Source organism: Drosophila innubila, assembly GCF_004354385.1.
Source record: "Drosophila innubila isolate TH190305 chromosome 3R unlocalized genomic scaffold, UK_Dinn_1.0 2_E_3R, whole genome shotgun sequence".
In the NCBI taxonomy this organism is placed as follows: Eukaryota; Metazoa; Arthropoda; class Insecta; order Diptera; family Drosophilidae; genus Drosophila; species Drosophila innubila.
In genome coordinates this window covers 836,121-863,145 of record NW_022995380.1, presented here as the reverse complement: position 1 = coordinate 863,145, position 27,025 = coordinate 836,121, and the positions used below count along the sequence as shown (strand labels likewise).

The 27,025-nt window shown below is 38.2% G+C and overlaps 4 protein-coding genes across 4 annotated transcripts in view; 2 read left to right on the top strand and 2 right to left on the bottom strand.

The window, feature by feature from the left end:
• LOC117791318 (tubby-related protein 4) overlaps nucleotides 1-21,382 on the top strand; it is a 37,805-nt gene extending 16,423 nt beyond the window's left edge. The window contains exons 3-11 of the mRNA XM_034631031.1: nucleotides 13,012-13,176; nucleotides 13,242-13,701; nucleotides 14,102-14,628; nucleotides 14,686-14,914; nucleotides 15,967-16,232; nucleotides 16,304-18,349; nucleotides 20,139-20,486; nucleotides 20,987-21,178; nucleotides 21,246-21,382. Of these exons, the coding sequence (XP_034486922.1) occupies nucleotides 13,012-13,176; nucleotides 13,242-13,701; nucleotides 14,102-14,628; nucleotides 14,686-14,914; nucleotides 15,967-16,232; nucleotides 16,304-18,349; nucleotides 20,139-20,486; nucleotides 20,987-21,178; nucleotides 21,246-21,362 (4,350 nt within the window). The 3' untranslated portion in view covers nucleotides 21,363-21,382. The remainder of the gene's footprint in view (nucleotides 1-13,011; nucleotides 13,177-13,241; nucleotides 13,702-14,101; nucleotides 14,629-14,685; nucleotides 14,915-15,966; nucleotides 16,233-16,303; nucleotides 18,350-20,138; nucleotides 20,487-20,986; nucleotides 21,179-21,245) is intronic.
• LOC117791319 lies at nucleotides 3,119-7,744 on the bottom strand. The gene is made up of 4 exons (XM_034631032.1): nucleotides 7,387-7,744; nucleotides 4,851-5,202; nucleotides 3,785-3,912; nucleotides 3,119-3,722 (listed from the first exon to the last, which is right to left on the bottom strand). Exons 1-4 carry the CDS (start codon nucleotides 7,615-7,617, stop codon nucleotides 3,240-3,242), a joined length of 1,194 nt encoding a protein of 397 aa, XP_034486923.1. The 5' UTR covers nucleotides 7,618-7,744; the 3' UTR covers nucleotides 3,119-3,239.
• Nucleotides 21,383-22,363: 981 nt separating the features above from the next.
• Nucleotides 22,364-23,629, bottom strand: LOC117791321 (probable enoyl-CoA hydratase). Its single transcript, XM_034631040.1, has 2 exons — nucleotides 22,677-23,629; nucleotides 22,364-22,618 (listed from the first exon to the last, which is right to left on the bottom strand). Exons 1-2 carry the CDS (start codon nucleotides 23,596-23,598, stop codon nucleotides 22,512-22,514), a joined length of 1,029 nt encoding a protein of 342 aa, XP_034486931.1. The 5' UTR covers nucleotides 23,599-23,629; the 3' UTR covers nucleotides 22,364-22,511.
• Nucleotides 23,630-23,631: 2 nt separating this feature from the next.
• Nucleotides 23,632-26,981, top strand: LOC117791322 (ras-related C3 botulinum toxin substrate 1). Its single transcript, XM_034631041.1, has 5 exons — nucleotides 23,632-23,976; nucleotides 25,107-25,244; nucleotides 25,313-25,545; nucleotides 25,618-25,778; nucleotides 25,851-26,981. The coding sequence occupies exons 2-5, from the start codon at nucleotides 25,129-25,131 to the stop codon at nucleotides 25,926-25,928; spliced, it is 588 nt and encodes a 195-aa protein (XP_034486932.1). The 5' UTR covers nucleotides 23,632-23,976; nucleotides 25,107-25,128; the 3' UTR covers nucleotides 25,929-26,981.
• Nucleotides 26,982-27,025: the final 44 nt, after the last annotated feature.

Here is a 27,025-nt window from a genome sequence, read left to right as displayed (position 1 = left end):
CCGAATTGCGGTAATGGCAAATACATGTAGGGCCAAGTGTGTCAAATACTTTTTTAATTATTTTAAATGCATATGTGAATATCAACTAAACGATGATGAGAACAGAACATAAAAGGAAAGAAAAAATAAAATCGATAAATACAACTTTTGGGTAAGGTAGGAAAAAGGGATCAAAAGTTGAGCACGTGCATGAATCCAGCAGACATACCTCACACTTATAAACATTGATATGTGTATGTGTATATATATATATAAACATATACACATTGACATGCACACTCAGCCTTACGACTGTGAAAGTTGCCTTGTCAACTAAGATTTAGGTTTAGTTTGGTCAAAGGAGTCATTTCGATATTAAAAATAGATAATTCATTATATTTTAAATTGTTTTGTTTTGTAGTCAATCCCAATTTCTATAAAATATTTAATATATCTTTATATAAAAAAAACAATAAAAACACATATAGTTATTAAGTAAGATAATAAGTGCTAAGATATTTAGTAGATATCGACAACTGTTAATTTCAATAATGAATAAACTAGTTAACAAATATTATGTTACATTCATTTGATCAGATTGCCGCTAGTTTATAAAAGCTATCATAAAATGTATAGTATAGACATATTATTGTTACTCTATTTCTGTGAATAACCTTTTTTCATATCAGTTTTTATTTTGTGCCAGCACTTTGAGTGACTCGATTTCGATTTAATTTTTATGTCGCAGTTTTTTCTTCTATCCTTTTGGAAAGTTGCATTTTTCCTTTAATAGGATTGCGTTTTTTTTGAAAATTTATTGTTGCAATGAATTTCAAAACTGAGTCCTCGTACAACGATTACCAAAGAACGTTTTATATATTATTTATATATATACGTTCCATCAGCTTTTTGATATCATTTCCATTGCCTTTGAATAAACATGAACAGGCAACCTTCCCAAATACTCAAACCTTAAGCCTTCAAAACCATCAAGCTGTCAGGTCTTAGCCTTTGGTTCATGGCTCTCAGCTGTCTGATGTCGACTGTCTACTGTCGGTTGTCAACTGTCGTTCGGTCGTTTGGTCGTTCGGTCGTTTGGTCGTTAGGTCGACTGTCGGCTGTAGGTTCGCCAAGCCTTTCTTTTCGCACTCTACGCGTGCTTGACACAAGTGGCAAAATGTTGTTACGTGAGCATTAAACCATATTTTAAGTTATTAAGTTATTGACAAAAGCACACGTCACCCCTTAGCCGGGGTCGTATTTGGCTTTGTCTCCTTTTACGTCTCATCCCTCTGGGTGGGGAAGGGCGCCCATGACTGACAGCCGTTGCCAGGCAGAGCTCTAAGCTCAGGGCGTGTATCTGGATGGCACTTGTGTGTGCTGCTTATTCGTTATTGTTGACAATGCCAATGCCACGCCCTACAGCCACACACTCGCACACAGACACACACTTATATAATATCCTGTAGTATATGTATGTCTGAACATAAAAACTGTAAGCGGCACGCATAAAAAGAAATTTTCAATTTACTCCAAGCTGCTGCCGAAGGCGTCTCCTTAAAGTTTTTTTTTTCTAATGTTTTTATTTTATTTTGGCTTTGGTCTTTTGGGAGCTGCGGCAAGTGCTGCCAAATTTGTTAAATTTTACAAATTTGTGTTTTGAATTAAACATAAATATGGCTATAAGTTACTCCCATGGCTCAGGTACATTCCCAGCCCTCATGTCTTTTGCCTTCGTTTGCCTTAAAACTTCCTCTTTATACGACTACATTTTTTTGCTTATGCTCCGTGGAATTATGCTCTGGCGTTACCATATCATCGGTATATGATAAGAGGATGATGAGGGGATCTGCATCAAAGAAATTGAGGTGCTGCTACGTGTGTAATAATAATTTCTTGTATCCCAGGTTTTCTTTGCTAAACGTTTTGCTTTGGGTCTCTTTTTTTTAAGCCTTTTATTAGCATGCCTCATTTTGAATACTCTTAAATATTTCTAATATACATTTTAGTTTTTAAGCAAAATTCATTTTTATAATACTTAAACTGTATTTTTTTAAATATGTATAATATGCAGTTTACTTGAAATAAAATGTATCTTAGGCACATTAAAAATATTTATCAAATAATCTTGGGTGTTGACAGCCTTAGTTGTCGCTAAATATAAGCAATAATATTCCCCTATATGTATCGGCAAATTTGGGAACAGCAACATTTGTGAATGCTACAGTCGTCTCGTAAATTAAAAGGGCTGAAATTCTAATATCTATAATTTCCATTTAATTTTAACTCAAATTTTACAAATGTTAAATACACCTGAAAAAATAGAAAGCCAATGTACTTGTAGTTATTTTTAAATAGAATGTACAAATAAATTTAACTATGCAGATTAAGATGCATATATTTGTTGTGGAAGTGAACTATATAGAAGCTAAAAACTAACAAAATAAAATAGTATCAAATCTAAGGCCAGTGTTACGAACCGATTCAAAACTTTTAATTGTCGATTTAAAATATGTTAAAATAGAGTATCTAGGGTTCGATCACTGAGAAAATAGAACAGTTTGAATAGCTGGTTGCCGCCTGCAGATGACATGAAACAAAGCAATTTTGGACTTGGATATGTTTACAGGCAGCACTTTATGTGAAATGCGGTTGAAAGTGTCTTGCATTTGGCAAGGCATGTACCATTTTGTTAGCCATTTGGTTGCTCCGGTCATGATGATGGCCTTACGCTGTCTGTAAGTTACTTTTATATTTGGACTTGTGCAGAAGTTTTAGAACTTTTCCACACTGGCTAAAAGGGAGACAATTCAGTCTGTCCAGGCAAATAAACAGTCGCAGGAACTGGACAAAGGCTGCTTAGAAAGAGAGAGAGTAGGGGTGTGTGTTGTTGTGTGTGCGTGTGTGTGTATGTGTAAATACGTCAGCAGCCTTTTCACTTTTCCTTTTCTTTTTGTTTGCGCTGCCAAATCAACCACCACCGCAGTCGTCGCAGATAATTTGCCAAGAGAGTCAGGAGAGTCGCGAGGGTGAAGCCAGTGCCATGACCTACTTTTGCCACAACTTTTTCAATTTGTTTGTCATCGAGTGTGTGTACACGTTTGTATGTGTGTGTGTATCTGAAGAACTGTTAACTTGCCTAAAGGTTTAATAGGTTTATTTGGTTAAATATTACAATGTTATAAATGTTGCACTAAACTCTACTCATAAAGCTTTTTCAATGGTTAACTAATGTGTGTAGCCCTGACTCGAGGGTCCAATTATGCAACAGCAAATAGCATCAGCCCCAGCATGGCATACAGTCGCTGCCCCGTCGATCCCTGTTGGACAAGTGCAGCATTTGGTATACTCCTGGCCTCTGGTACATGATCAGGCACCATATCCTCGGGTCGTATACTATGCTCCACCATATCGTCTTCATCAGCATCATCAGCATCATCATAATCATCAGGGGATTGTGTTGACAGACCACCCCTGAGTAGTGACAGTTGTATGTCATGTATCAATGACGAAGTGGTCACATCATTGTTCGACATTCGATGATAATGCGGTGGCGGTAGGAACGGTTTGTAGTCCGGAGGAACGGAATCGCGACCACGGTAACCGTAGATAAACATTTGCGCAAACATGGATGTGATATTGAAGTCCGTTATGGTGGCCTTCAAGCTACCGGGCGAGTAATGAGAGTACTCGGCCACAGGCGCTTTGTAGTTTTCAGCAGTGCTCACCTTATCCGAAAAATGCTGTAATTTGATTGTAAGAAAGAGTCAGAAGCTGTCGAATAATTGGAAATCTTAGTACTCACATCAAAGATGACGAACTTGACATAGGTTATGTAAGTGCTGTCAATGTAGTAGAAGACGAGTGTGTGATTAGACGGCATCTTGGTTGTATCCGGCGATGTCTGATACGTTTCATAAATTAAATCATCACCTTCAAAAACAAACAAATTTAATCTTTTTGTTATTCTTTTAATATTAATAATTGTAAATACATATCTTGAATATTAGCAATGATATTAATGTTAAAAAAATGTCTTTGATGACTTAAAATTGTTCTGTACCAAATATAAGTGTTCAAAGACTTTTTCTAATAATTCAATTTTTTTTAATAATTAAGACTGCAATAATTCACATAAAAAAAAGAAAAAAAAGTATGTTTAAATTGTTGTTTTAAAACTGATCAGTTTTTCCGTTATTGTTTATGAATGTAATACAAATTTATATCAAAAATAATTGCAAGTAGTTCATTTTTTTTGTAAAGATCTAAAATATTTTTTAAATTGTTAATATATTAAAAGCAGGCTTTCAAACCAAAACCAATATAGTGTTCAGAAACGGTATCGGCTATGTTTGTATTTTGATTTTCGGTTATCGGCTACGCAAAATCTTTGTATTATATATCAGTCAGTTTCGTAACGGTAATAACCGGTATATTGTATCCTTCGGTTTCGGAATACCGGTAATTTTTCGGTTCACAGAAAAAAAAACAAAAACTCTTTAACTAATAAAAACGTATTTAAAAAGATCAAATTTTCAAATTTTAAACCAAAAATAATTTTAAAAATGATGATTACAGCGTAACAACATAATTGACTTAAATGCTTATTTAAATTGAAAGTAACCTTCTTATACGAATCGGTTATTGGGTTTTCAATAATTTCGGTTATTCGGTTTTGGTGTAATAAAATAGTTTTGCTTCGGTTAGGGTTTCAGATATGGTTACCAATTTAATCGGTTAATACTGGTTAAAGGTTACGGTTTTGATTACGGTTTTAATCCCTGATTATAAGTCCTGAAATAACTTTTAAAAGTGATTTTTTGCACTTATTTCTCTTAACATAAGTTGTTGTTATAGTTGTCTGTAGTTACCCGCTTGTCGTTCTCCAATTTCAATGGTCTTGTCTTTAACTTCATAGTCCGTGCTATTGATGAACTCATCGTAGCCCTCAGTAGTCTCCTTTATCAGTTTCTCCAAGTTATAGTAGGGTATCATTTGACCAACATACTGTGTACCGCGATTGAGCAGTAGCGCCGGGTTCAAATTCAACATTGTGTCATTGTAGCCAAAGATTCTGATAATCACATCGAATTCATCTGGGAAATTCTCACCGCTCTCATCATCGTCAATGGTGGAAGACTCATTCTCAAATGTATAAACAAGGCGAACCTTGCCTACGATCAAAGTATCAGAATAGCTGAATTGCACTTCGGCTGAAATATTCTAGAAAAGATGAACTTAGTTTTTTTTTAGACTATGAATTCAATAAAGCATGTAGAGAATTGGAATCGCCTCGCCGATATTCACATCGATCAACAGCGGCAACAACAACAACGAATTTCAAACTGCTTACAGCCACCAAACATGTACTTTGTATCGCATGAAGTGGGCAAGAATGTGCTTCGCACAGTTTCTTAAGAAAATTCACGTCATAAGTAGCCAACAAATTGGCATATTGAAAAACATTTACATTTTAAATTTTCCTCCTCCACAACACACCCCGTTCCTCTAATTGGACCGCTGTCAGAAGATGTGCCAAATAGCCATATTTGCATTATATTGAAGGTGATTTTTAAAAAAATATTCATCAATTTGTATATATACAAATATATATTTATTTTTTGTAAATATCTTATATATTGTAGTTTATATCCCGGTAATAAATTAATATCGCCTTTCTACGAAAACAGTAACGTAAAAAATATAAAACTAGTCGGAAAGACTATAGTCGAGATCCCGACCATAGGATACCCGTTACTTACTTTAAAGAAAGTACTTGTTTTGCTCTGAAAACTCTAATTCGCCATAACTGCCGTTCTACTTGTCTGATCTTGATGCGATTCAGTGTTATAATAGATAATACTAATGGATAACGTTAATTACCACAAAATACGAATTATCTTAAAAAGTGTAGGTGTCGTGGTTTTTCGAGATTTGCGGGGGTGGAGAGGGGCTTGGCTTAAATTTGAAACAAACCTTATCTGCGTGGGGTACATAGAAATCTGTGTGCCAAATTTGGTTACTCTATCTCTTATAGTCTCTGAGATCCCTTTGTTCGTGGTTTTTCGCAAATTGCGGCGGAGGATGGGGGCGTGGCTTAAGTTTGAAACAAACTTGACCTGCTTGTGGTATAAAGTTTGCTGAAAGTGAGTGAAAGTTTGGTATCTCTATCTCTTATAGTCTCTAAGATCCTTTTGCTCATACAGACAGACAGACGGACAAACTGACAGACACAAATGTCTATATCGACTCGGCTATTGATGCTGATCAAGAATATATATACTTTATAGGGTCGGAGATGCCTTCATCTCTCTGTTACATACATTCCAACGAACACAATATACCCTTTTACTTATTTTTTAAGTAACGGGTATAAATATTAAAATAAGTATACATAGTTCTGTTTTCTGCCTGGTTTTGATAATTTATATTCTCTATGCTAGACTTTTGTGAAACTAGGAACAATTTTAGATCGAAAGACTTTCAGCAATTCGTTAATCTATTTTTCCCACAATTCTAAGACGATAGAACTGCTCTTTAATCATTAGCATTTGTGCTAGTCCATTTATCATTTATCCCTATTCTTATACCCGTTACTTAATTTTTATTTATAAAGCTTATAGCTAAAGCCATCGGCAGCATCTAGAAGAATTTATCTTTTCTAGTTAAGATAGTTTTAATAATTGAATTTATATATGAATAGTTTTTATAGTGATTAAAATAATATTCATATATCTCAGCTGCTATAACAACAATTGAATTTGTATATCTGTAAGGGCATTCAATCTTCGTAATCTACAACAATTTTTTTTTAATTGTTAATAAGATACATTTATGTGCACTAGGACGGTTTTTGTTTTTAAACTTTTGGCATAAATTTGAAAACAAAAACCCTAGTCGAAATCTCACCAGGTAAATTCTAGTTCACGTAGTACACATAAAAACATTTTTGGGTTTAACTAATTATGCAGTTCGGCGTTTCGTTATTATTGTTTGCTTATTTATATAAGTATTTTCTGCTCATTGCTATGAATATTTACTAGGGGTAATTTCAATTAGCGAAACACATTTGAATTTCAAATGAAATTTGGTCTCACATGTTGCCAATTCGGTTCATAATCCTAACCGATTGTATGGCAATAATAATCTGCACATCTAATGGCCAAACAAAAAAATATGAGAAATACATTGGACGAGAGAGTGCGGCATAGAAATGTACTGAATATATAAATAAATACATATCTATGTAGTTTGCTGTTTGTTGCTGCTGTTAATGTTGTCTTCTATTTTTCTGTGGGCACTTTTTCTACGCGGTGACGAAAAAAGCAAATTTCATTTCTATTTCGGTCTGGGGTATATGCAAATAAAAAAGACATCATCAAGGGTTCGGCGACAAAGTTAACTCACTTCCTCCGATGCAATTTCAATGTAGGTTATCGGTTCTTCTATATTATATTTGAAAACAACATTCGCCGATTCAGTGGTGTCGGCAGGACGCGAATGCTGCACATCCTTCAGCAACAACTGATCCCCTTCGATGCGCATTCCAGCACCAAAAGAGCAACTGCCCAAAACTCCATTGCTGGTCAGTAGTAATTGCCCAGTGATTAAAAACAACAAAACAAATGCCGAATTCATTATATACGTGCTATGATTGCTTGTACGGAGTCTCGGTTTGGATATGGCCGAGCAGGCACTTGGCACATTGTCGTCAACGCGGCCCGAGAATCGAGAGTATTTTGAACTTGCCGCCGCAAACGAACGTTGGCAACTGATTTGGAGATTTGCCCTGAGATATGTGTCGCCTCCAAGTGCTAAATGATCATCAGGCATTTAAATTTCATGCAGAGAGCGTGATTATGCGCAGTAAGACAAAGAGAGCGTGAGAGAGGGAGAGAAAGACCTTTCTCTCAGGGAATATGTGAGCGCAGATTCTGTATATTGAATTGCTGTCTGGACTTTCAGCAGCTGTTTCATAGATTGTTATTGTTGTCATCGAATTGATAAACATCAACAAGAAGACGAAGGGTGTACTTGACCCCAAATGTGCCAAATATCTAATGATGCGCAGCTCGTTAGATCCAAACACCCACAACATCGAATATGACCACCAACGACCTCAAAAAAAAGATCTCGTTGGCTAACAACCTATGCACTATAGTTAGATATGACTAAGTGTGTACAAAAAAATCTGCAAAAATAGACATTCCCGTACAGATTCCTCTACACTGATTAAAAAAGGTTCTTAAAACAATATTTTAGTCTCACAACTAAGAATTTTAGTCTTAACAATATACCCATTTATTTATTTTTTAAGTAACGGGTATTAATATTCGACGAGAATATACAATTCTTAAAGTTAGAAAATACATCTTGGCTTTAATAACATTTTAAATAAGACCAAGTTCTTATTAATAAGATTAAAAAAAGATTACAAATATAAATATAAGAATAAATGTTCTTCAATACTCAAGACAACAAATAAAAATAAAAAAATAAGAATAAATGTTCTTCAATACTCAAGACAGACGGTTTTAAATTATAGGTTCTATAATATTGTTGTAGTTGTTCTATTTTATTTTGATACATACCTTTTTTTTCAGGCTTGGTATTTTTTACTATAAATATTCCTTAAATACTATATGTTTTAACTTGTCAAGAGTGAGACTCGAACCCGCCCTTGTTGTCAAACTGAAGCTGCGACTCTAGCCAGAGCGCCACGTCTTCTTGATTTTAGAAGTTGTTCTTTTTTTTGTGTATTAACATTGTGAATTTCCATAACCTCTGCAGTGTTGTAAGAAAAAATGGAAAAATGTCATTGTCACTATGACTAAAATATATATATGTATAAGAAAGTTTCTTACAAATAAATATCTTGCTACTATATAATCTGAGCTGTACTTCTAGACTCAATTTGGTTCCTTTTCTATTTATACGCTCAAGTCTCTACTTTAACCTGAAGATGAATGTAAATGTTACTGTTTTTCATCCAAATGAGTATCAAAATCATTAGCAAAGATTGAAACGGCTTCCGATAAAATGTCAAATTAACCAATCTTATTAAATTTATACCCACAACTGGGAACAGGTTATATTGAACATTTCCGTAAAATATTTAGAGCAAATTTAAGTACAATTTCCAAAATAGAATAAAATAAAGCAAATGGAACTATTTAAATCAGTGTTGGACCCGACTTTTTGCTCCCAAATAATCAAGCAATAAGTACAATAGTCGCAGTCAGTGTTAGCTGCAAATGCGTTTGTGTGGCGCCAGCACTGCATATATGCGGCTCAGATGCCTGTGCATCTCTTAGGCGCCGCGCTGCTTTCCAAAACATAACGGATAGAGCACTGGGAGCAGCAGGAGCAAAAGCGTGCCCACAGCAAATTTAAATGATAAGAGTTTGAATGTTTTTAGTATGAATGGAATTTATGTATACGTTTTTATATGAATTCTAAGTAAAATGATAATAGTTTGAATGTTTTTAGTAAGAATGGAATTTATCTATACATTTTTATATGAATTCTGAGTAATTTAAATGTGAAACTTTTATCCTCATTAATGATTATACTGTAAACCATGCCTTCGAGCATTTTTTTTAGTGTCAGCAGAAAACTATGCATATTGTTTCCATCAGATTGTTTCACTTAGGTTAAACCAAAGCTTTATTAATTTATTTGTTCAGGCAAAATCATTCCGGTGGGCTCTATTAAAATGGCCACGAGCTTTGGGGAATAACTGTGAGAGAGTGAGACAGATAGCGAGCGAAAGAGAAAAAGAAGGGCTATGTTGCTAAAAACTGAATTTAATAAATGCTTTTGTTGTGGCGCTTAAAATATAGTAGCGGTGATATCGCTGCACGTAGCGCGACAATGCACCAAATGGCGACCACAATTTATGGATGCAACATGCCACATGCCACAACCCGAAACTGCAGCACACGCAAACAAGCAAACGCTGCCTATCAAAAACTATTTGTTTGAGCAGCTGCATTGAAATTTGCACAACAATCTAATTGCAACAATCTAAATTTTGCATCCAAACAGCATTGTTGTTGTTGGCCAAAAAGACTCGACCTAATTGCTTGGTCAGAATTTGTTTGCAGGAAGTTGTTGCTGCAATCAAGGGAAATTTCCTGTTAGAACGTCAATGAACGCAGATAGACACAGCATGTCATCATGGTAACTGCCAACAAGTAGCAAATACGAGTAGCAAGTGGCGAGTTGCGAGTAGCAACTTTGCAGCTGATGAACAGACAGCTTGTCAACGCCTTGGCCTCACATCTTGCAACCGTTCAACATGAAATTCAATTAAGTCATCTAAGAAAATTGCATTAAGCAGTCAATAATCGTCAAGCGAAAGCTTAGGCCATGTTAACGGGCCATCATCAAGTAATTTGACCAACTTTTCAATCAATTATAATATTAAGAACAACAAAGGCATTTAATTTGTTTCCAATGCGAATGCTTATAATTGTTTAATACAATTTCGTGCTCAAATTGTAAACAATTTGTTGAAAACATGATTTTCCTTTCCTTATTGTCGCCTGAGTGCATTTTGGCATTTATTAAACATTGAAAAGCACTAAAATAAAAATTTAATTGTTTGAATATATATTTTCAAGTGTTGCTGCTGTACCCGGTATTACAGTGATTGAAATGGGTAACACAAAATGTGGATTAAAGATGCAAAGATATTTTCTCCTTTGCGTATTATCTATATATCGATATTTATTAATTTTAGACACTTATTTATAGGAAGGTATAGAACAATATTTATTCGTACACCCAACATTTTTGGTTTTATTAACGAATATTTGTAATACATATTTTAAAAGTAAAACAAATTTAACAAGCGGGAATGGCTGTAGTCGAGCCCAGGACTTGCGTTGCTTAAAAATTTAAAACAGCCATTACTGTTGTTCTATTTAGCCGATCATGTTGCGATTAGGTATAACGATAGATATTAATATTAGATAACGGTAATTACAAAAAAAAACTTAATATATTATACACTTTAGCTCTTATAGTCTCTGAGATCTATGCGGACATTGCTATATCGACTAGGATGTTGATGCCTCCTTTTCCCTGCTACATACATTTCAATGAATAAAATATATTAATTTACTTAATTTTTAAGTAATGGCAATAAATACGGTGAATTAGGGTGTTAAACATGGTTAATTATTTTTACTAATAAATGATATACTTACTACCGCGAATTATTTTAAAATAAATGCTTTTGACACTTTGCTATGTAGCTTTACTAAGAAAACTGGAAAACTGTTGAAGTATAACAATAGAGTGTACGAATAAATGTTGATCTGTTTATAATATTCAATGTATAATATACTCTGTATATATATAAATATATATGTGTATATTTCTTTGTAAGGGGCAACTTACAGTCGAGCAGTCTCCACTTATCATTAAAATTGTTTCAATCTCAAGTGTTTATATCTGAATGAAAGACGTACTTGTATAGAGATGCTTCTACTCACACGCATGTATTAAGTTCGCTGATGGCCATTGGCATTGTATGTATCTTCAAGTGGCCCAGTGAAAGGTTAATAACACTCTCGACAAAAGAAATGCGTTTTATAATTGGCGCCGTCATTCAGCGGCACATTGAAATGTGCTATAAAATGCGGCTAAATGCTTGCTGGCGGCATTTGAAAATTGTGTGCAAATTCCAGTTGCCATTGCGTTCGTTTGTGTGTGTGTGTGTGGGGGTTGTGACAGTAGATGATCCTGCCAATGTCCATTACGTAATTGCATTTGACAGCAGCGTATGTCAATCGAGGCTAGTAAAGCAATTAACGCTTGTGCATGACCATGGGCGTAAAACGGGGCGTGTGCTAACTGAAATCAATAAAAACGTTTTGCCCTCTGTCCGTTGCTATCGGTGTTCAGCTCGCTGACCAAGCGGATATTACAAAATTTGTTGTTGGCATTTTAATTTACGGCTCGCAAATTGGATTTGACGTTAAATATAATGAAGACCAATTTCGGATTAGCATGGATAAGCCAAATGGCTGCCAAACAACGCGGGGATTAGCCTTAAAGAAAAAATTTCAAAACTAAATCAAATGAGAGCTAACTAGGTGAGTGTGCTCGACTTTTAGACTATGTGCTCCTAAATTTTAAATATTTTATGCTTTCAATTCACAATTTCACAATTTAATGTGTGTACTTCTTTAGTTTGGGTTAAACAAATAAAAAGAAATATCTGAATCTGTGATTAGACAGGGCAATCACCTGATATAGTGTAAAACTCGATAAATAATAGTAAATGTATATATTAGTACATGGAGACCTTTAAATGGTGAATATTCGAAAGCCTCTAATATTCACTGAATTGTAATTTGTGTATATTCTGGTAAGGTTCCGTTACTTTCCGTTAAAATAACTGCCACGTTACAAAATCTGTTATATTAATTAATGCTTTAATTAATGAAAATTAAATATATTTCAGAAATTTCTATTTTAGTAATTTTTGCGATGTATGCTGTTGGTCAAAAATAGAGATACTACCTTATATGTTCGAACTTGGGTTGTATTCATTACATATATTTGCACAAAACTTACATACTTTGTTTTTTGCAAATCTTTAACTGGGTATAACAAACTTTTCCAGCACAGGCTGCTCAGCTCTGAGAAGTAGGCTACACTTTTTGCAATAATCAGCTTGGCAATTGAAAGCCAGTTGAGTCGCAGTTCCACAAGAAGTGATGCCAACAGCAAACTGCAAACTGCAGATAAACAGCTCAAGAGGCAGATGGAAAAATATCTTATTGAGCACTCGTAATATCAAAGGGTAGTAGAGGGAGCGGCGTCGGATGAGGACGCCAAGTGGGACAGTGCTGGAGGCGGTAATCCATTTTACAATCTGTGCAGACTACGCTGCATTTGACTGTCAATTGTCGGCTGCTTAGGCGACCTGCCAAGCTCAATCCAATCCTGGCCGCCGACCACATGAATATTCGCACAAGTAGATTCTCAATTTGGTTTACATTATTTTATTTGTTACAGGATGAGGGCTGGAAGCTAAATCGCACGAACTACTATCAGGAGGGATGGCTGGCCACGGGCAACATCCGCGGCATTGTGGGCGTCACATTTACCACCTCGCACTGCCGCAAGAACATGGACTATCCACTGCGCACCAACTACAATCTGCGTGGTCATCGTTCTGATGTAAGTGGTGCACTTAAATTACCCCTTTATATGCTACTCCAAAAATTGAACTGTTGAACTTGCAGGTAATTTTGGTCAAATGGAATGAACCGTATCAAAAGCTCGCCTCCTGTGACAGTTCTGGCATCATCTTTGTTTGGATCAAATACGAGGGACGATGGTCCATTGAACTGATCAACGATCGCAACACGCCGGTGACACATTTCTCCTGGTCACACGATGGTCGCATGGCGCTTATCTGTTATCAGGATGGCTTTGTGCTTGTTGGCTCCGTGGCTGGACAACGTTACTGGTCGTCCATGCTGAATTTGGAGTCGACCATCACGTGCGGCATTTGGACACCAGATGATCAGCAGGTTTACTTTGGCACCACCCAAGGACAGGTGATTGTGATGGACGTGCATGGTGCGATGGTGTCACAGGTGCAGCTATCCAATGATGTGCCCATTACTTCCATGGCCTGGTCTTGCGAGAAGTTCAAAATGGAGGAGGGCGAGGAGGCAGAGCCTGGTGTAACCAATGCTGGTGAGTGTAGCCACCCTTTTGAATATAATTTTTCATGTATAAAAGAAAAAAAATTGATAAGTAACTCTTACTTAGAGATGTTCGGAAAACTAAAAATTTAAATTTTAAGTTCAATAATGCAAATTTTTAATAAAAGTTTACCCTCTTTTCCCAAACCAAATATAAGTATGTTTCTTTTGGAGAAATGTCTTGTCTTCAATAACGACATTTTGAAAATAAAAAATAGGGATTCTTACAAAAACTTTTTTTTCTGCCCACCTCTAGTTTTCATTCGTCGTATGCTCTTTGTGCTATACTACGTTATCTGAAATTTGTTCATTCATCCAGATATTTATTTTCAAATTTGATTTTGTATTATACCTTTATGCTCATACCTTTATTTTCTATCTTCTTTTGGCAGCCAAGCGCTCCTTTGTGTTGGCGGTTAGCTTCCAGAATGGATATATCTATTTGCTTAAGTCGTTTGACGACGTTTCACCCGCACATATCAATACCTGCCTTAATGGCGCCCTCGGCATGGTCATGGAGTGGAGCAACTCCCGCGAGCTGCTCGCCGTAGCCGGAACGCTGCGAACTGGCCATGGCATGAGCATGGATGGCAAGCTAGAGGATCTGGCCACGCCCAGCTGCTATAACAATCTGGTCAAGTTTTATACTGAAACGGGGACGTGTCTATATCAGGCTCACATACCCTGCAGCAATGCCACAGTTTCGGCCATCACCTGGGGCCACAACGACAAGAGGTTGTTCATTGCCACTGGGACTCAGGTGCACATTGCCTGGGTATCACGTCGCGTTGCTTCGCTGCAGTTGCTCTGTCGACTGCAAATCCAGGCGAGCGTTGGTTCCGAGATGCTGCTGCCATTGTTGCCATTGCCTTCTAGGATTAAGTCGCTCATTGGCAATCTCTTTGCTCAAACTATACGGGTAAGTCGCCCCGTCCAGTATCCTTTAATTATTGCTTTAAAATCTTTGATTTGACAGTGCTGTGTACCTGATCTGAAGTCACTGCGCGAGTTTGTCTCGCGTCCTCCATTGTGCTCGACACGACTGCACTGCACTATGATACGGCACGATGATGACTCCAATCTCAGTTCGGGAACATGCTACACGCTCTACTTGGAGTATCTGGGCGGTCTGGTACCGCTGCTCAAGGGAAAGCGCACCTCTAAGATTCGCCCCGAATTCGTCATATTTGATCCACAAGTAAATGGTAAGTAGTCGCCCAAAGTGTGATTAATCCTTATTACACTCAGTATCCAAGAGAAAAAAAGGGGATGTAAATCCAAACTGAGCATAGAGTTTCAAAAAAATGTTCCAAATTTAAAAAAAAATTAATATTAAAAAAAAAAGCTAATAATTAAACAAAAATGTTTCAAATTATAAATATGTTAAATAAAATGTAAAATGCTAAACTATGTTCATATGTTTTTAACATTTTTGATATGTTTATAATGTTTAATATTTTTCCTAGTTTATGACATTTTATTAAAATTTTTTTTAAATTTCTTACATTGTTTTTTTTAATCTTTTACTTTTCTTAACATTTATAAACTTTTTTTTATTTTTTTTTATTATTCTTAATATTTATTAAATTTTTGAAATTTTTAAAATATTTTAAGCATTTTTTAGAATTTTTAACATTGATATCATTTTTTTCAACATTTTTGAAAAAATTTAATATTGTTTTTTTATAAAAACATATTTTGTATATTATTAACATATTTGTAAAGTACTAAATTTAATTATTCTTAAAATTCAATTAAAATGCTAATTTAATGGCGATTTCACTATAAATATTCAATTCCAAAAAAAAAAATTTAATTACATTTTATTTTCAACGCTATTTAAAAACTTTTTTTAATTCTAGTAAAAGGCAAATGCATTACAAAAGTAGTATCTGCTAGTAATAGGCACAGAAGATAGACTAAAATAAAGTCCCGATATCCTGAAAGCGAGGACACTGGATTTCACGAGCAGCTTTTCATCATATTATATAATTTTAAAATGCCATGTCTCTACGTCTGTCCATTCGGAGGAACACCTAATTCTCAGAGAGAAATCATATTTAATGAAACAATTCCCATAAACCGTACAGATCAATATTGTTTTAGAATTAGGTCACATCTCTTTTCGTCTCCGTAAACTGAAAGTAGGGAATTATAGGAGCCACTTTAAATCAATAAGTTTAGTTATTGAATACATGAAACATATGGTAGTGTCAAAGATATACGTAAATTTGTGGTTAATGGCTTTGTTTTGCAGATAACTCGCTGTATTTCCAATACGCTGCCGAGGCGAAGAGCTCATCGGGCTCCAGCCAATCGACAACGACGGGCAACAGCGGACGCACTGACTCCTCCGACAGCGACTTTGAGGAGCGCTCTCGCTTCGGCTCGCCGAGGACACCTCGGAAGCGTCGGGTGCGGGCAAAGCGGCGCAATCAGAACGGAGATCGTGCTGCCAGTGGGAGTGGGGGCAACGATCCCGACAGCCTCGATGAGCTGGCCTATATGGATACGCTGCCCGAGGTAAGAGAGGAGCTTATATATCTATGGCATTTGGACTGCAATCATTGATTTTGATAATATCTTCTAAGCAGGAAGTTAAGCTGGTGGAGGTGACTTCCAACATTTGGGGGACGAAATTTAAAATCCATGGACTTGCCAAAACCGTCCCAGCCAATTTAGGCCAAGTAACTTATAAGACGTCCCTACTGCATTTGCAGCCACGTCAAATGACGCTGGTGATCACCGAGCTGCGCGACGATTTTCCACCTGGTCCCGATCCCAGCTTCAATCCGAATCTCTTCTCTGAGGACGAGGAGGAGCACCACAATTACAATCATAATCACAATCACATCCACAATCAGGATGCAGTGCCTCATGTGAGCGTAACGAGTGCTGCCCAGGTGGAAACGGTGGCTGCATTGAAGCCACCCATCATGCCACAGCGTCGACTAAACGACGGCGCCACTGCACCACCCATTGCTCCAATGTCGCCACGTCCAAATCGCATATTAGCGCGGCACCGGAACTCCCACTCTCTAACGGTAAACGGAGGACCCTCAGTGGGTCTCAGTCCATTGGCACGTGCCGAGAGCTACGACGATGACTCCTCCAACGAATCTCAGGAGGCGGTGGCCACCGCCAACGGCAGCACGTCCACAACGGTGCTCCTGCATCAAGCGCCCTCCAGTTGCTCCACAGCAGGAGCAGTCCCAGGTTCAGGTCCAGGTCCAGGTCCCAGTCCCAGCTGCAGTAAAAACATTACGCGACCCAAGACAATTACCAACTTCAAGAATAGCTACAGCCGCTCCAGCTCCAATTCCAGCTGCCAGTCGCGACATGCCATCTCTCCGCTTTACTGTGATGGCTCCGTGCCCACGTTGCAGTCACCCAAGAATGCAGTGGCGCCATCGGACATAATATTCGAGCGACCTGCGGTGCCAGCTGCTGGACAAACCACACTGATGTCCTACTCCAGCAATGCCGACTATGCCAACAATGTGGTGCAGGTGAAGAATGCGCTCATGTCGGAACCCGTCAGATCGGCGAACAGTCATGTGAACCCTGTGCCGTTGAATCTCAATTTGAATCTGGAGCGCATGGATGCGAGGACAGTGAAGTGTGCGGCACCCGCAAGTTCCACAACGAAGCGCCGCGACATGCTCTACATCGATGAGGAGACGCAATCCCCGACACCCACCACCAGCACCACCAACACCACCAACACCACCAACACCACCAACAGTAACTGTATGAAGCGCACACCAACTGTGGTTTCCATAGCGCCAGCGTTGCCTGATTCCATAACCCGCAGCTGCAGCGTTGGCTACCTGGACTCGGTGGCCATAACACCTTCGGATGAGGCATTGTCCGCCCTCCGCAAGGATGCGCCTAACAAGCGTCTCATTTTGGTGGACAAGCGTCGCAATCGCAATCGAAAGCGGCAGCAGCAGACGGATGCGAGACGCCACAAGTTGCAGCAGACGGGCAAGTCAAAGAGCCTGGACTCCTGTGATCTGTTGTCGCTGCAAACGAAGCTGTCCAGCAAGGAGCACGAGCAGGTGGTGCGTAAGCTCCAGGAGATCTCCGACAGCAGCGCCTGCAGCAGTGCAGCCAACACGCTGTGCTTCAAGTGCCGCAACAATATGAATCCTGCCAGCGCCTGCAAACGCTGTCAGCCCGTAACCAGCGCGGCTCTGGACGAGATCACAGCCGCATCTGCAGCCGGCGTTATTGCTGAACCCGTCAAGGAGGCAAGTGTTCCCACAACAGCCGCGGTGCCCAGCAAACCGACGCCTAAGAAACGCTTCGACGTCATCACCAGCTTTACGGACAGTCCGCTCTTCACGCGGAAACATCGCTTTGGCTATGGACGCAGTAAGGATCTGGCAGCTGGCAGCAACACGGAGAATTCCACGCCGTTGCTGCCACGCAAACAGGAGAACAGCTTTAGCTTCGTCAAGCAGCTGTCGGAGGTGCGTTGGAGACGTAAGGAACCCTCGCAAAGCCAGAATCATCTTCCGGGAGCGAGCAATGCCAGCACTTTGGAGCGACAGCATTCGGAGACGGGTAACGTTGCCTGCGGCACTGTGGAAGCCACGCCCGTGGAGGCCAAGGCGTCGGTGTCACTGCACACTCAGGTGAGAAGTTACCTCAACGAGAAGTCATTATACCCGATTGCAATGCGTGTAAGAAGTAGAAGGAGGCTTGACAAAATCTAAAGGAAATATATGTTCTTAATCAGCATAAGCGACCGAGACGATTTAGATAAATCCTTCTCTCTGACATAAAACAGAAAACTTTTATACCCTGCGCGGGTGCATTACGCTTGTGCAAAGTATGTAACAGCATATAGCATAGTATTCTTGATCAGCATCACCGCCAAGTTGATTGACTCATGTCCGTATGAACGAAAATATCTCAGAACTAATAGGAGCTAGGCGCACCAAGTATGGAATTTACACTTCCTTTAATGTCAGGCAGATCGAGTTTATAATTTTGCCACGCCCACTGTGGGGGGCGTAATTCGCAAAAAAAACTAGACTCTTTTGAAAACTTGGTGGTGATTTTTAGACCTCGTACTTAAAAAAAGTACAGGGGTCTATTTTGTTTGTTTTAACGAATATGTGCGTAACAGGCAGAAGGAGGCGTGGCAGACCCTATAAAGTATATATATTCTTGATCAGCGTCAATAGCCAAGTCGATAAAGCAAAAGAGCTAGAGACATCAAACTTGGTATGTGGGTCCCAAGCAGATCAAGTTTATTTAAAAATTCGGCCACGCCCCCTTTATCGCCCACAAATCAAAAAAAAAAAATTCATATCCAAATTATAAGAACAATTGAAAAGCTAGTGATACCAAATTTGGTATGTAGATTCCTCAATATTGCAGGCAGATCAAGTTTGTTTCTTTTTTTAATCGGAACACTATATCATGAAATGATATGAAAATCAAGTTTTAGTATGAAAAACTTTTTTGTTTAATGAGATATTGTAACCAAACTGATGCAATAAGCATATAACTTGGTTCTATATATCCTGTCCAAAGTTGGTTCAAATAGCTGTCATAGGACCGATCGGGTGAAAATCAATTCTTAGTATGAAAATCTCTTATGTTTTATGAGACATCGTAACCAATCTGATAGAATATACATTTAAGTTAACTAAATATTTTTTAATTTTTTCCATAATTATTTTTTGCCATAAGTACGGGGTCTCCGACAGTCGAGTATGCTTGACTGTAGCACCGGCCCATTAGTTTTATACCAAATCAGCCCAGTATATATGCTGCCATAGGAACGTTTTAGTATGAAAAACTCATTTCTTGAGATATCTCAGCCAATCTGATACAATATGCATCTGGGTTGGTTCTTTACATCCTGACCAAATTTTTTTGTATTCGGTCTACTGTGCTCGTTTCATATAGCTGGAATGATTGGTCGATCATAAGAATTAGTTTGAAAATGGTTGTTGTTCCTGGAGGTAACTTAATCAAATTGGCATATGAATCCTCTATTGTCTTATATGTCCCGACCGAATTTGGATCTAATAGGTTCATTATATCATATAGCTGTCAATAAAACATTCTGTCGAACATTTGATAAAGTATAAAAAGTTTTGCATCTTATAAAATCTTCGGCGTCCCGAACGGCATCTAGTGTCCTAGGCACAGGGTATCCCACTGTCGAGTGCGCTTGACTGAACCGCTTGATTTGGTATCGAGTATTTCGTTTTATTAATGTAAATCATACAAATGTGAGATAAATATACCGGTAATTATTAGAGTTTTAAGTTTAAAACTCACAGGAGCAATTTATAGTATGTATATGTATATTTAAATAGTATACGAGTATTTTATAGTTGGAGACTTGACCTTAGCGCTTATAGTTGTTTTGTGATTGGTTGACTTCAACTTCGACTTCTCTTTCAGGCACTTACCACGCTGGAGAACATCATCAGCCGTTTGCGAGACCTGGACGAGGGTCGTTTAACGCCGCCATCGACGCCACAGCGTTTACCACGCAGCTCGCCAGCCTCTCCAGCTGCTAGCAAGAAGAACAAGCGACAACAGAGTAACTCGCCCATTAGACATATACTCAACTCGCCGCTGTTGAACCGTCGGCAACGTAAGAAACCCAGCATCATTGAAAGTTCCGACGATGAGGGCAATCAGACGAATGGATCCGGCGAAGAAATGGGCAGCAATGGCAATGGGAGTGGCAATGGCAAGCAGTATCGCGATCTGGAAACATTCCAAAAGGCGCAACTGCGTCAGAAGGTAATTAAAACTTGAGAAATCTGAAAAACTCTGATCTCTTTATGAAACGTACCCTGTGTCGAGGGTATAAATAATAAATAATACAGAGGCCTGTAAGTTAATTTCTTTAGTCTGTTCCAATTTTCGTCAAAATTGTGCGGACTGAATTAATTTGAATTTAAGTACGATAAAGTGGAAAACACTATAAAAAGAAGTGAAAACCGCTACAGTCCAGATAAATTCTTCACCAAAATTCGGTACAGCCACGTCCATCACAATTGGATATGTTACTTTCACCGTCTCCCTGCCTACAATTCAAAAAAATTAGTAATAAGAGCATTTTCAAAATTTTAGCTTTGAGTTTTGATATACGGCAAAGTCCAAATCCGAAATGCAAATTTGACGTATAAGCCAGTGTAGGGGTGGTTATATAGGTGTTGGGGTATTAGGTGGCCTGGGTGCAGTGTAACTCGTTGTTGTAGACTCTCGACTAAAGCTTCCTAATTCCTTATTTTGAAAAGCTTAAACGCGGCAAGATCGAACCGAATGGAAGCGCCAGTTGCGCCAATCCTGCGCCAGTTCGTCGGGAGTTTGTGATGCACAACAAGGCGCCCATGTGGAACGAGATGAGCCAAGTGTATCAGCTGGACTTTGGCGGACGTGTCACCCAAGAGTCAGCCAAGAACTTTCAAATTGAATTTCGTGGCAAGCAGGTGAATAACTTAACATACAACTAATATCAATAATTAAGTACTTACATTAATTTTTTGACAATTGCAGGTTATGCAGTTTGGACGCATTGATGGCAATGCTTATACCCTGGATTTCCAGTATCCCTTCTCAGCGCTGCAGGCCTTTGCCGTGGCGCTGGCCAATGTTACTCAGCGTCTAAAATAATTAGATATGGATGATGATATTGCTGTTTATCGTATCGTATCGTATTATATAGTAATAGTATTTACATACATGCCACTTGCAAACTTGCAACTTGACACGCCAACAGTTAACGCCCGCAGCAATTGCTTTATATGTGCATATTTTTTATACAAAAGGCGCCTTGCTGTTTTAATTTGTAAATATGTACTTAATGTATTGTATTCTGTATGATCTTTAGGTTTCTCAATGGGTACCGAAAATATGTATAATTATAATGAAATATGAACACATACCACCATTACTTGATTAAAGGTTTAGCAATTTAATATTGGTGTGCAAACTCACAGTCCGATCCATTTTTTGTGCAATATTTGTATGACAAACTTTTTGGATTAAGTAAAACGATTGTAACTGTTAAGCATTAAAACGATGTACGTATGTACTTATGATGTACACGTAAAATATGTGTGTAACTGTGTATGAATATACAAGTACGAGTATATAGTATATGATTAATCAGTCGATATTTAAACTAGTTTGTACTACAAAAGCCTTTTTTGCATTGAGCTTCGTTTGTTTTTTCTCGACTGTAGTGTAATATGATGAATGATTCCTTTCGTTATACATTTTAACTGATAAGCAAAGCAATTATAATTTACATACATTCATATGTACTTATTATCGGCAAATCGCTTTAAATAAAATTCTAAAAAATTTATGAACAACAAAAAAACGCTTGGCCTAACACTTAAACAAATTGAATGTTTGTACGAGCAACTTAATTCTAGAATATTTTTTATATATGATAATCTATAATTGTGAATGTTAAATAGGCACACTCATACAGACTCTTACACACACACAAACAAAAAAGAAATTTTGTGCTTTTCCTCTTACTCACTTTTTGTAGTTAGGCTTAATTTCAAAGAAAATTCGTTATTGTAATTGTTGTGAATATTGAAATAAACTCAAATTCGAATCGTAAACGAGTTAAATGTGCAAACAAATAAATAAACATGATGTACACGTATGTGCATAAATGCTTGCGTTTTATAAATATCCATAAGTAATAACAAAAACGGAAACAAGTTAATATGTACATTCCTATTTTACATAATTTATTACATTTTATTGCACTCAACTCAATCGAGAAACAGAATCTTGGATGAGTTATGTCTTTTTCTTGTTTTGCTCTATTTCAATTTCAGCTTTCTCCCAATCTGGTATGGACTTTTGCTTGATTTGCCATGCATCCGTCTTAGGGCCCTTTATTTCAGCTGCAAGTAATTTATTAATTAAATATTAAATTTATAAGAGAATATATATACTTCTTACAAATCTTGAAACGTTTTACGCCGTCCTGCATTTCTGTCACCATCGCTGACGACACGTTCATGATTTCGTTATGTATGGCGGCATTGAAGCCGTGTCGGTTATAGAAATTTGCATTATCCAAAACGGCATTGCGATCGTGCATCAGAGATGCCATGGGAAACTTGGCAATGGAAAAGGCCAAGTTAACCGCTTGGCCCAATGCAGTACCTGTGGCCACAACGCGATTAACCAGTCCGATACGCAAAGCCTCCTGTGCATAGACCCGTCGCCCCGTCTCGATGATATCCACGGCATTTGAATAGCCCACAGCGGCGGCTAAGCGTACGGCGCCACCATCGCTCATTGGCACTCCCAAGCGGCGATTGAAGAAGCCCATTACAGCAGTATCTTCCATGACTCGCAAGTCACAGAGTAGAGCCAGTTCGAAGCCACCGGCCACACAGAAGCCACTGATGCCACACACGATGGGTTTGCGTAGGTGTCTTCTTGTGGGACCCACCGATCCCTCGTGACGCAGAAGAAAGTTAAGACTGCCGCGCTGCGCCTCTGCCTCCAGTTCTTGTACATCATAGCCGGCACAGAAGTTTCCGCCCACACCGTACAGCACGCCCACTGGAGAGGTGTCATCTGCCTCAAATTGATTGATGGCCTCGGTGAGCTTCTCTGCGGTTTCCCCATCAATCGAATTTCGCTGCTGTTCTCTGTTGATTCCAATCAACGTTATGTTTGCATCTTTTTCGACCAGTATTGTTGGTGCTGGCGTTGGTGTTGCATCCGTTTCTTCGCTTTCGGCATATTTTGTAGTACTCAGGCATAAATCTCTTTTCCTTATCCGTAAATGTGATCGATATAAACCATAAAACAACTTTTTACCCGAGCCAAAACAAGTCCCAACAAACAATTTATGCATTTCAACCAGCATAACAACTAAAAGTGTTGGGCAACGTTAAAAGTGGTGATTTCGGTGTCGCGCATTGCAGCACTGTCTGTCAAATGAGCGACGCTGTCAAAAAGAGGCGTATGTGTGTGTGTGTCGTTGTGTTTGTGTAAACCAAAAAATAAAAAAGAAAAACAGATAATACGAAAATACAAAAGTAAAACTTTGCGCTGCCAATTCGATATTTATTTATTTATGAAAATAACAATAGTATAGTGCAAAATATAGATTAAAAAGTGGTGTGTGTGCGCATTGCATTTGTGTAGCACACAAATACAAAAAGTGATAGAAGCAAAGTACAAAGCAGCTTGATTTCAGTTGTCGATTCCAATACCGCTGCGGACAAAGGATAGTTAAGAAACGGTATTAACAAAGTTGTTTTTATTTAACAGACTTGTGCATTAATCACTGCACAACAAGAAGAGTGTGAGCGGCAGCTGCGAGCTAACAGAAACACAACAACAGAGCGCAATGCATGTCCAGCGCTGCGGCACTCGACCATAACAATAAAAGAGAGCGCCTGCAGCCCTGGCCGGCAATGCCCTACCCTGCCCTGGCTGACGATGCCCTGCCTTGCTGCAATATTGCATGTGGCCAGATACAATAATAAGTCGATGGCAACTCACTTGAACTGTAATTGAATTGGCATATGAATTACAATTTAAGGCCCGGCGTTGTCTGAGGGGTCGAAACCGCGGCCACTGCCTGCATTATTAGAACTTAATTGTGTCTATTTTTAGCAGTCCGCGTCCGCCCAACATTTAGGCGCACTCGTCTGCTGTCGCCTTCTCTTCCTACCCCACCTACTTCTTCTGCCCCTCATCAGACGTTCTGTTTCTGTTTGTATAATGTGCTCCATTGGCGCCCCCGAGGGCTCTTGTAGTGCATATGCAGGGTATTGTAATTTAGTCATGGAATGTGTAACACAATCAAAGAATCGTATTCAAGTCCAAGTATGTGAATTTGATCGATCAAGCTGAATTCTAGTGTCCCATTTCTATATCATAAAGCTGTCATATTAATAATGAAAGAGTATTTAATCTTAGGCTTACCGAAAATAGAACATCTTGTTATTATTTACTATGTGTGCCGCAGTCTCTACCACATCATGATCTATTTTTGTAAATTTTATTTGCAAAAAACGTCTCAAAGCGAATATAAAGCATTCGTTTTATTATTTTAACGAATGGGACACACCTTTCGATGCCAGCTCCTCCTTTGATCCATATATACATACATGGTATATCGGTATATTTGCCTGTTTCTCAGTTAGTCATGGCCCTAAAAGCAATTAAAATATGGGAATGTGTGTGTATGTGTGCGGATAAGTGCAGATAAATTCCATTATATCGTCAGATAAGATGTACACTTTATTGCCTTAAGTAGAGCTTAATTAATTGAATTAAATGCGCACGCATTCACTCTAAAGACATTCTGACAAACACAAACACATTGACAATTCACATTTCACTCTTCGCTTTTCGCTCATTCAGCAAATACAGTCACGACTCGACGATGTCAACCGGAAGGCCCATAAAATGTGTCGTCGTTGGTGACGGTACTGTCGGAAAGACTTGCATGCTAATCTCCTACACAACAGATAGTTTTCCCGGTGAATATGTGCCTACAGTGTAAGTTTTACTCTGGCCTTCCTTAATGTCACTGATCGTGGCTAATGATGTTTGTATTCTCTATACAGTTTCGATAACTACTCCGCACCCATGCAAGTGGACACAATACAAGTGTCGCTGGGGTTGTGGGACACAGCCGGACAAGAGGACTATGATCGCTTAAGGCCGCTCTCCTACCCACAGACAGATGTTTTCCTGATATGCTACAGTGTTGCGAGTCCCTCTTCGTTTGAAAATGTCACATCTAAATGGTATCCAGAGATAAAACATCATTGCCCAGACGCACCTATTATACTAGTTGGTAAGTTGCTCGACACTCTCTTTCCCTATGCTCATTTTGGAAGTGGCATGAATATAATCTTGCATTTTGCAGGCACCAAAATCGATTTGCGTGACGATCGCGAGACATTGAGCGGATTGGCCGAACAGGGTTTGACGCCGCTTAAGCGTGAGCAAGGTCAAAAGCTGGCAAATAAAATACGCGCTGTGAAATACATGGAGTGCTCCGCCTTGACGCAGCGCGGCCTAAAGCAAGTAAGAAACACACCTACAGAACGCAATACGCTGTCGATCCGTTTCTCACGTTTCTTTGTATTTGCTTTTTAGGTGTTCGAGGAAGCGGTACGCGCTGTGCTGAGGCCAGAGCCATTAAAGCGACGCCAGCGAAAGTGTTTAGTTATGTAAAAAAGCAGTGGGTTATTTGCTTTGAACCGGCGACAATGGATACTCAGAAACGACATTGTAAACAAGCCAAGAAAGATAGAGAGAGATACACAATCATAAACCAAGGGAGCGCCCTCTTCTCTACTTAAGCGTGAACAAATCAATTCGAATATTTGATTTACTTATACATTAACATAATTTTAAATGTATAAGTTTAAATATTGTTTGCATATTTTATTTAAACCACATACGGCACAAACACTACGACTCCCTCCCATTAGAACTACAACTAAATAACAAGAATACAGCAGCTACACATATTGAAATCTAGTCAATTGAATCAAATGTATTGTACTAATTTTAATCAACAGAAGCAACAACGGCAGCCAATGAAGTAAATTTTATAAATGCAAGCAGCTTGAGGAAACAGAAAATTTGTTTTGCATATCAGTGCTAAAGTAAATCATTACTTAAGCAGCTCCTAACTTTGATTAAATGTATTATAATTATGTAGCCAAGGCGTTTCCTAACTTCCTAATTTCAACAAGAAACAGAGAAAGAATATTAACAAGTTTATACGATACTTTAGCATAACCCCTTTTTTTTAAACTATTCGCTTAGCTCGAGACACCGAAGCATGAAAATTGTCTTTTCAAAATATAATAACTGTTGTTTATTATTTTATATAACTTATTTATTGTCCTAACTTTAATAATGCAATGTATAAACAACTTTTACGGCTTAAGTTAGCGAAAAGTGTGAATAGAAATGGAAATGGAATGGCAAACTGCATTTAAATGTGACTTGACTCGAATCAAAAAAAGATACTAAAAATAGAAATTATATGAAAAATTATATAAAGGCACACATTTTGTAAACATTCAGAGAGCAACGTTAAAATTACACCCCGAACAATTTTTATATTAATTATTATATAATGATGAAAAAGAACTAACGAAAAAACATGTAAATGCAATGTAAACGAAGGGCTTCTTGATCGAATCCGATTGAGCAGAGCCCGAAACTGATTATCTACTTACGAGAAATATATATACAACATACTGTAATTAATAAAATACAAATGCGGTTCGATTTGTGTGCTCAACATTGCTAGTTAT